The sequence below is a fragment of the Takifugu flavidus genome, chromosome 16, assembly GCF_003711565.1.
Source record: "Takifugu flavidus isolate HTHZ2018 chromosome 16, ASM371156v2, whole genome shotgun sequence".
NCBI lineage: Eukaryota > Metazoa > Chordata > Actinopteri > Tetraodontiformes > Tetraodontidae > Takifugu > Takifugu flavidus.
Window position 1 is genome coordinate 3,980,147 of NC_079535.1, and position 10,068 is coordinate 3,990,214.

Genomic DNA, 10,068 nt, shown 5'->3' on the forward strand with positions numbered 1-10,068 from the left:
AAAGTGAGTATTTTCTTTCTCGCCATGTCTTACACACAAGTTTGTACAATATTCTTACTGATATGTTTTCTATCTATATCCAAGGTACGCTTGTGATATAAGGGTGATCCGGCTTCTGCGGGAGAGAGGACTGGGCAACAGTCCGACTCGTGTCCTGAAGCAGCTGAGGGAGAACCATACAGAGGAGTGGCTGAACCGAGTGTTACGGTACGGCACGGAGTGCGTGGACTGGACCTGATGGCTGCAGGTCTAATGAAAAGATTCCAGGAGGCTGGTGTGGATCCTCCTGCGCTCCTATGTTGATTGTGGATGCTGCGTCGAGTTGGGAGAGACAAAGCTGAGGGCCAGATTCAGTGGATGGCCAGACCTTGCCATCAAACTGGATATCTGGCACTTTATGCCCCGACTCGCTGTGGGCTGCACAACCAATGCTCATCGGCTGTATCTGCTTTTTATGTCACGTCTATCGGCGTGCATATTTGAGTGGGATGCTGCTGATTTAGCTCGGTTGTGTGAAGCTAAAGAGCAGCAGTTCAGGGCGCAGGGCTTGTCTCTCCCTACTGGCAACATCCACAAGCATCCGTCGAGGGAGGAGCTGACTCTGCATTGCCAGAGAAGGACAGGTGGGGAGGAGACCACCGTCCAGCTGGTGGAGGAGCTGCTGCATACCTTGATGGGAAGCAGGTTATTGTTATTTCAGGGCATTGGGCATTGTTATTTCAGGAGAGCTCATTGGGATGCAGGATGATTTTGACACAATCAGTCTCTTCAGGCAGACTGGCCAGGCACTGCAAGATATGCACCCGGATTCAGAGGAGACGGCTCAGCTAATCGAAGAGCATGATGTGGTGAAAGATGACCTCTCTGACCTCCCAGAAGATCCGACAGTAGTCCTTGAGCCCTCTCTAGCTCCTACTGCCACTGTGACCACATCAGTTGTCTCATCCCCGGCACCCTGGACACCCACCATCACCATCACAGCTCCCAAGCCTTCCACACCGGTAGCTCCAAGCACCACAACACCCAGGTCATCAATGGCTGCCAACCCATCTGCGCTGCATACTAGCACTCCAGCTACTACATCTGTAGCTGCAGATGAAGATGTGGTAGGTGACAGAAAGCTATTTAGAATGTACAAGTATAGCTCTGTACAATTTTTAAAAACATTACGTTTACAGTCACGTAACATATTGTCAATTTCTGTGTCAGTGAAGGCTTAATATTCTTATCTAAATTGTTTAATTATTTGCATAGGTTGTTGATGACAAAAACAGGCCTGGGTACCAGCACGTGGACAGCCTTGGCAAGTACCTGGTAGAGCTTCAGGAGCAGACAGTCCTCTTTTTAAACCCGCAGCAGACCGACACTATCATCTCCCTGTGGCAGAACCTGCATGACTATGATAAACAGCAGGTGGTTTATGCTGCATGGCACCGGGGAAGACTGTTGAGCGGCCGATTTAGCACAAAGCCAGATAGGGGGGGGGGGATCTGCTTGGAGAGGTGGAGTCACAGAGCGCATCAAAGGTCAAAGGATCAAAGTCTCAACATGAAAGACAGGGTTTTTTTAATTGAATTAAAGGCAAAAGATCTCACATAAAAGACCTAAAGTCTACATAGTTAAATCCAACTGAAGGTTAGTTAAACTTAATCCTATAAAAAGCACCTGCTAAAATATTAAGAGTTAATGCTAATCGTAACATTCAAGGAACAACCAGCAAAACTCCAGTCTGAATACTAACTTTCTACTACAAGTGAGTGAACTCTCCCTTTCTGATAGTTTTAAGATCACTTCCACTGAGCTTTTACAAGGCTGCACTTTGAGTCATCTTGAAACTATGAACTTTTTTCTTTTCTTTAGCGTTTTTACCAAAAGTATTCATATTCTCATATCTTCATGACCGCTTTATCCTTTTCGGGGTCATGGGGAGGGCACCCATATATGCGAAGGCAGGGTATACCCCTGGTTGAGTTCATCACAGGGCCCTATGTGAGCTATTGTGGGTTTGGTACCTTGCTCAAGGGTACCTTGGCAGTGCTCTGACTAGGCGGTGCTTCTGACACCTTCCCCTACTACCTTCCTTGCTTTGTCTGCACTGGGGCCTGAACTAAGAACCCTCCGCTCCTCAGCCCAGTCCCCAATAGCTACCGCCACCTCCATATTCTTCAATTAATTCAAAGCCCCAAACAAAAAAACAGGACATTATTGAAACTTTAAGGTGAAATTTTTCCCTCAGGCTTTGTAAAATAAAAATGAACTCGAAACCATTTAACACTTCAAAGAAGATGGTGTATTTATATCTGACAGTATAAATGTACTTGTCATTGTAAATTATAGCAAATGTTTGTTTTTTCTTGTGGTTCCAGACTCCAACTATGACCACTAACATTTACCAGGCAGGACAGGTTCCCTCCATCAGAAGCCCCCAGCGTGGTGGCGAGGGAAATGGACGGACAGCAGGGGCAACTGAGAAGGTCATCAGAACTTTTCGGGGCATTTTAAACAAGCTCACCCCTGAGATGTTTGAGAGCCTCATGAAGCAGGTGGATGAGCTCAACATCGATACTGAGGAGACGCTGAACGCGGTCGTTGAGCTCATCGTTAACAAAGCTTTGTCTGAGCAGAGCTACAGCGCAACCTATGCTAAGATGTGTCACCATCTGAAGGGGGTAAACTCTGCATTCTTTGTCCGTACGATTGGTTGAATTTGGACCAGATTATTGTTACTAATATGCCAAACCTTTCCCACATCAGCTGATGGTCTCATCCCAGAGCAGCAATGACTTCGTCCTCCTCCATAAACGTCTGCTCACAAGATGTCAGATGGAGTTCCAGAACTGTGGACTCCTGACACAAAAGGAAAAGGATGTGTCTGTTCAAGAGGTGAGTAGCGGCACGCCTACAGCAGAACCAAATATGCCAGTGCAATTATTGGACTGAAGCTCAGCTTTATCAATGCACCTTTCGTGAGAACTTTTTGTTTTTCCTACAAAAGTGTGCTTGCTCCACTGGCAAGAACGGTAGAATAGTTAGATTTTGAACTCAAACTTAAATGTAACCTTTACAGTGTTTCACCTAAATTGAATACATGCAAATCTGCCCCCAAAGGACCTGGAGCAGACCAGACACAAGACCCGTGTGCGTTTGCTGGGGACCGTGAGGTTTATCGGAGAGCTTTTTAAGCTGAAGATGATCTGGGAGCCCATCATACACACCTGCATAGGTAAACTCCTCCAGGACGAGTGCGAGGACTCTCTGGAGTGTGTGTGCAAGCTCCTGTCCACAGTGGGGAAGGACCTGGACACTGGGACTGAGAGGGTAAGGAGAGCTGTGCGCAACACACACACACACACACAAACACATATACATACAAACACACCACACACACACTGTCTACGCATAAACTGAATGAGTGGGACTCTTATTTTCTTCCTATTATTTTCTTCCTTTTAGCCAAAACTTGATAGCTACTGTAGCAACATATGCAACCTACTGAAGGAGCAGAAGATGTCCTCAAGAATCAAATTCATGTTGCAGGATGTTGTGGCCCTAAGAAAGGTGAGACTCTTTGATGGTTAAATCATGAATATAGTCTGCAAGTTGAATTCTCATCACATCTCATGTGTGGCCTTCAGAACAACTGGGTGCCCCGAAGGAAAGACGAAGGACCCAAAACCATCCAGCAGCTTCACCAAGAGGTGAAGCAGGCTGAAGAGAGAGATGCTCCAGTTGAAGAAGGCGATTCCTGGGAAGTTCAACCAGGACTCCAGACGCAACTGTGAAGGAGACAGGAAGCAGCGGTACCATAGGGGCAGCAGCTCAACTTTTCGGTCACCAGAAAAATATGAATACAGGAGCATGAGAAACACCTGGCGACCGAAAGAGAGAGAACCTGTTGTGTACCTGGATGAACAAAAGATAAACAGAGGAACACAGATTAAAGTCAACAAAATTACAGGTAAATAACTGAAAAACCAAAAGATTGGGTGCATTTTTAAAGCAGACATCTGGATGGGGGTTTTCACTACTTGTTGCTCTTTGCAGTTGAACACAAGACCACCCGAAAAGGTGGATCCTCAAAGCCCTTATCAGAGTTGTTCGCAAAGGAGGAGGCACCAGTGAATGGTGGAATGGTGGATTGCAATGAGGAAGAAGTGTATCAAGCACTGAAAAGACTCCTCCAGAACAACTCTGTAAATGATCAATTAGAAGAGTGGATCCAGGTAACTCCCGATGAGAATGACCTTTAAACTGGATTTGTCTGGAGAGATTGTTACTGTAGGCATGAAACTAACAAAGGTTCCTCTCCCCCTCCCAGAACACCCTCAACAACAGGCAGAGGTCATCAGATGGTTTTGTGAGGGCCTTGATGAGAGCAGTGTGCCAGTCAGTCATTGTTGACTGTAAGTGTTCTATAATGTCATATAGAGGCAGAAAACTCAGCCTGTTTCTGTCCAAAAACATGATTCATTAGTTTTACTCCACATAGACGTCTGTTTTACATTATGTGAGCAAAAAACCAGTCTGGGACACTTTATGGTCCATGATTAGATGTGTTCAGTTTCTTTACAGTGGTGTGAAGAGAGTGTTTGTGTTGTCAGGTGGGGTTTATACGCTGAACACCTATGAGCTGCTCGACAGAGCGAGCCTCCTCAAGAGGTTCATCAAGGATGACCACAAGCAGCTGGTGGCCCTGAACGTTGTGCAGCAACTGGTGGTCCACATAGACCAACCTGATGGTGAGTGTCCCATCTATCCACCTCAACGGTCACGGCTTTGTTCATTTTAACTTTGAACTACAAATTCAGAAGCCAGTGGTGTTTTTCTATTGACTTATTCCTGTGATTTTTGCTGGTGTGTGTCCGTGTAGGTCTGCTGCGGATGTTTTTTGATGTGCTGTGGGATGAAGAAGTCATCCAGGATGAGACCTTCTTCAAATGGAGGTCATCCTCAGTTAATGTGACATCCGTGACCAACTTCTTCAAGTGGCTCCAAGAGGCTAACAGACGGATAAACTGAACTTGGGGAGCAAAGAATTTTTTAATTTTTTTTTAAATCCACATTATTTCATTGTCAGTAATATCATCTGTCTGATACAAGTCCTTGAATATCATTTATGTTTTAGTGAAGTTGGGTAATATAGTCCCAACTGGCACCATTTATCCTGATGTGATCATCATGGTTTACTCTCTAAAGGAGTTTTGGTTTATTGAGGTTGAATGTTCAAGACAGTTATAAACATTTACACTACAAGTACCTAGAGAGCACAATCTCTAACAAGTATTAATTGTTTATAATGCTTAATGATAAAATAAAGTGCTATATAAAGTAAAATAGATTCTGATATATTGAGCGTATTTCTTATATTTGTTCTTTTAGTGATACTAAAACACACTCAAGCTTGATGTAATGGGATGGAAGTGGGGGGTTCAATTTCTTCACTTGTGTCCACAATGTGGCATTGATCATAAATAATATTAGAAATGTAAACTCAAAACATGTAAAAATAGTGTTTGTGTATAGTAATCCATACAATTACAAGTGTGTGTGCGCGCACGCGCCCGTGTGTGTGTGTAAAAATAAAAACCTGTTACATTCAACATTGTACATGATCGACATGCCGCGCTTAAAAAATGCTATTTAATCTACTAACGCGGAAATTAGCTTGTTAACTACCTAATGCTAACAAGACATAAACTTGGTAATTTTTTGCTGGTTTTAAATGAGATTATAACAAGTTATAGAATTTGAAGTTTCATCTTTAAAGCATCTGGGGACAAATGAAGTAAAATGGGATATTTTGTACAATGACCTATGGCTGCACAGCCCTCTTTGTGCTTGACTTCTCCCTTAACTGTATATTTACAGTTGAGTAACGTCAGGAAGCTATTTGAGGAGGTCTCAATGAAGTCAGATAGTGAAAATGTAACATGAGTTTTTCCCAGATGACTAAAATAAATATAATAAATTTACAGCCACCTGAGTCAGTGTTGGGCAGAAATGGGTGATTTTAAATTGTTTTAACACCCTGACACATGTTTAGACGTATATACTGTACATACACATCTTTACCCTTTGAAAAAAAGATTAAAATAAATCAGTAAAAACTAGCATTAATTCATAAAAATTCTAGAAAATTAAATAAAAACGGATAAAACTCCTTCCATTTTAATTAAACATACACTAATCGTGAAAATGTAGCTATCCAAGCCGTAGTTTTTGCCGCTTTTATGGCCCACTGGTGAGGTCCACAACAAAAGAGGAAGACACGCTGACCAGTTTAACCCTTTATTTCTTAAACCAAAAATAAAACACCCAACAAAGGAATATGGCAGGTGAGGGTGAAAATCAGTGGTGTGAGCAAGGGCCTGGATGAAGTGAGTGAAGGGGTGATGTATGTTGTAGGTGCAAAAGACAATGGCTGTTTCCAAAACCACACACTCGTTCCCTATTCACTACTCACTACATGGGGGACATGGATTGAGTGAACTACGTAGCGCACTCAATTTAAAGTTATTATTCGGACAACGGTGTCATTTACGGCACACGTAAAGTGACGTCAGGGTTTCGCATAATAATTACGAACCGGTCGCCGGGAAAAGTGGCCAGGTCTATTTAATTATTTTAACCCATCAGAAATACATTCAGCGGTCATTTTATGAAAATGCAATATTTTACCCTATAATTAACGTTATATAATAAAATGAAATATTAATGTCAATAATGATAATACAATAATAATTACTTATTGCCTAAAATAATTAGTGTCCCTTGACATTTTCAAGCCAACACGTGATGGTACATTCTTAAGTCATATTCCGCTGTAGTGAAAACATTTAATAAAGCACTTATCATCAAAAATGGATCCAGAGCTACTTTTCATCTTTGTAAATATTCTTTTACTGAGATTCTGTCGCCTGGTGAGGAACAGACAATTCCGAAGAACAATTTTAAGTGAGGGATCAGTGAAGATTGATTTTTTTTTTCTTTTTACACATTTATATTTGTAATATTTTAAGATGATCATATTGGACCCCTACTGGAAAAAAATCTTATTTCCAAAAATTTCATATATCAAAGTAGAAATTACGTTAAAAATCACGTGATACCGCAATGGCTGATGGGATACATTTTTCGAGTTAGGGTGCTCGCTCGTACACTACTTTTCGCAGTGCATTGTGGGATACATTGAGTGCACTACATAGGGTACAGCGAAGCTCACTAACATTTCGGACACCATTTCAAAATGGCATCCACACTCTTGAGTGCACTATGTAGGGTATAGGGGGTGGTTTTGGAAACAGCCCAAAATTCACCAAGAGGCAAAGCACCTGGGGACATCAGGTGGAGGTAGGATCGGGTGGAGCTTTATAACCTGCAGATCACTGGCCAGGTGCTCCAATTAGGTTAGCTCCACCCTGCTGGAAACCTGTGAACCACAGACAGCACACAGCAAGACAACCCCAAAGCTCAGGGGTGTCACAGTCCGGTCAACCACTGACAAGCACAGAAATCTATACCGTATTTTCCGGACTATAAGTCGCACCTTTTTTCATAGTTTGGCAGGGAGTGCGACTTGTACACCGGAGCGACTTATATGTTTAATAAATACATTATTACTTTCGTCAATTTCACATCTTCGTTATTTTCACACTGACGACCACAAGAGGGCGCTCTAGGCTTGTGTACCTGTACCTGCTACTTCTGTACCACCGAAAATTTTAAATTTAAACAGAACCAGTAGCTTAAAAATACAACTGAGAAGGGCAGGAAAAATGGCATCAAAGAGAAAATCATCCTATTCTGCAGATTATAAGCTGCAAGTAGTGAAATCTGCAGCCACAAATGGTAATCGAGCAGCAGAAATAAAGTTCAGAGTTAGCGAGAAACTTGTGAGGGACTGGCGAAAAGCGGAGGTTACTCTTGCCGCAATGAAGAAAACAAAAAAGCGAATCGCAGGCTAAAAGCTCGGTGGCCAGAGCTAGAGGAACAAGTCTGCGTATGGGTGCTTGAACAACGTGCCGCCGGGAGAGGCTTGTTAACAGTGCAGTTGCGTCTCCATGCCCAGGTGGTCACCAAGGAAATGAATATAAATGACTTCGCGGGAGGACCTTCTTGGTGTTGCCGTTTCATGCAACGCAACCGCCTCTATCAGAGCGAGGACAACGATGTGCCAGAAACTGCCAGCAGACTTCCAAGCCAAGGCTGACCGTTTCCGTGAGTTTGTTGGAAAGTACGTAACTGAGCACAACTTGACACCGGACCATATTATTGACATGGACGAGGTCCCCCTCACATTTGACGTTCCCATGGGCCGAACTGTCACAGAAAAAGGGCAAAAGAGTGTGAATATAGTAACAACTGGTCATGAGAAATTACACGTCACAGTGGTGCTGGCATGTTGTGGAGATGGATGCTTGTGATGCACAGCATGCAAGCGTACATCACGCCACAGTTCAAAGAAAAATTAAAAGGTTTCAACTCCATACCTGCCATCATCCCCGGAGGCTTAACTAAAATTCTCCAGCCACTTGACATCTCCGTGAACCGGAGCTTTAAGGCAGCCTTGCGTAACCTGTGGGAGCAGTGGATGATGGACAGAGAGCACAGCTTCACGGCAACCGGGAGAATGCGCCACACAACTTTCCTGGAAGTCATTGGATGGATCGACAAAGCATGGGCTTCAGTGACAACCGAAACCATCCTGTCTGGTTTTAGAAAGGCCGGAATAATTGGAACCGCAACTAATGACAAGTCTGATGAAAGCGACGCACAACAGGAAGCGGCGCTTCGTCTACCTCCGGAGTTGGCGGAGTTGTTAAGAAGTGACAACGAGGATGAAGAATTCAATGGATTTACTGACGTGGAATGAGACTTGATTGTTTGGGAAACGTGCTCGGATGTTCTTTATGTTATAGTTATCTGAATGACTGTTAATACCGTATGTTAAGTTAACAAAGCAGACACGTACTCAGTTCGTTGTGCGCCATGTAGCTAAATGTATGCTAATGAACGTTAGCATACTGTAACCCTATTCAGCCCGTTATTTTAATCGTCTTTCAAGATAAAATGTATGTTCTTGGTCTTGTATTTATCAAATTAATTTTCTCCCAAAATGCGACTTATAGTCCAGTGCGACTTATACATCTGTTTTTCTTCTTTATTATGCATTTTTTGATTAGTAAGTCTTAAACTCCGGAGCGACATATACTCCAGAAAATACGGTACTCATGTCACCCTGAGTCCAGTTAAAGTTACATTGTATTTTACAATCACTTTCAAACAAATTCACACCAACGTTAGCAGCTTGAAACATCAGCGTCTTCTTTAAACGTCTTCCTTCTTGAAACGTGTGTCTGCAAAGGTTGCCACATGCTTCACAACTGCTGCAATTCAAATTTAACACAGATGAGTTGGTTTTAGACCTGTGGAATTCTTTATGGACACAGTAGAAATGAATTTGGTTTAATTAATGGAATAAAACTGATGAGAGCGAGATCACTTCTAAGGAACAAAGTAGATGGAGGATTGACTGTTAGAACCAAAACATGAGCACAAAGCCAGATGGGGGGATCTGCTTGGAGAGGCGGAGTCACAGAGCGCATCAAAGGTCAAAGGATCAAAGTCTCAACATGAAAGACAGGGTTTTTTTAATTGAATTAAAGGCAAAAGATCTCACATAAAAGACCTAAAGTCTACATAGTTAAATCCAACTGAAGGTTAGTTAAACTTAATCCTATAAAAAGCACCTGCTAAAATATTAAGAGTTAATGCTAATCGTAACATTCAAGGAACAACCAGCAAAACTCCAGTCTGAATACTAACTTTCTACTGCAAGTGAGTGAACTCTCCCTTTCTGATAGTTTTAAGATCACTTCCACTGAGCTTTTACAAGGCTGCACTTTGAGTTTTCTTGAAACTATGAACTTTTTTCTTTTCTTTAGCGTTTTTACCAAAAGTATTCATATTCTCATATCTTCATGACCGCTTTATCCTTTTCGGGGTCATGGGGAGGGCACCCATATATGCGAAGGCAGGGTATACCCCTGGTTGAGTTAATCACAGGGC

The 10,068-nt window shown here is 42.7% G+C and overlaps 1 protein-coding gene across 1 annotated transcript; it reads left to right on the top strand.

Annotated features, from left to right (window-relative positions):
• Positions 1–15: 15 nt before the first annotated feature.
• LOC130513025 (eukaryotic translation initiation factor 4 gamma 3-like) lies at positions 16–5,019 on the top strand. Its single transcript, XM_057011564.1, has 12 exons — positions 16–684; positions 773–1,106; positions 1,255–1,413; positions 2,367–2,669; positions 2,755–2,883; positions 3,109–3,318; positions 3,454–3,558; positions 3,636–3,738; positions 4,045–4,223; positions 4,319–4,403; positions 4,602–4,739; positions 4,871–5,019. Exons 1-12 carry the CDS (start codon positions 398–400, stop codon positions 5,017–5,019), a joined length of 2,181 nt encoding a protein of 726 aa, XP_056867544.1. The 5' UTR covers positions 16–397.
• Positions 5,020–10,068: the final 5,049 nt, after the last annotated feature.

Coding starts and splice junctions, on each gene's coding strand:
- LOC130513025 (XM_057011564.1), top strand. CDS start 398: ATGCCCCGACTCGCTGTGGGCTGCACAACCAATGCTCATCGGCTGTAT. Junction 2,884..3,108: donor AGGATGTGTCTGTTCAAGAG/GTGAGTAGCGGC, acceptor CTGCCCCCAAAG/GACCTGGAGCAGACCAGACA. Junction 4,224..4,318: donor AATTAGAAGAGTGGATCCAG/GTAACTCCCGAT, acceptor TCCCCCTCCCAG/AACACCCTCAACAACAGGCA.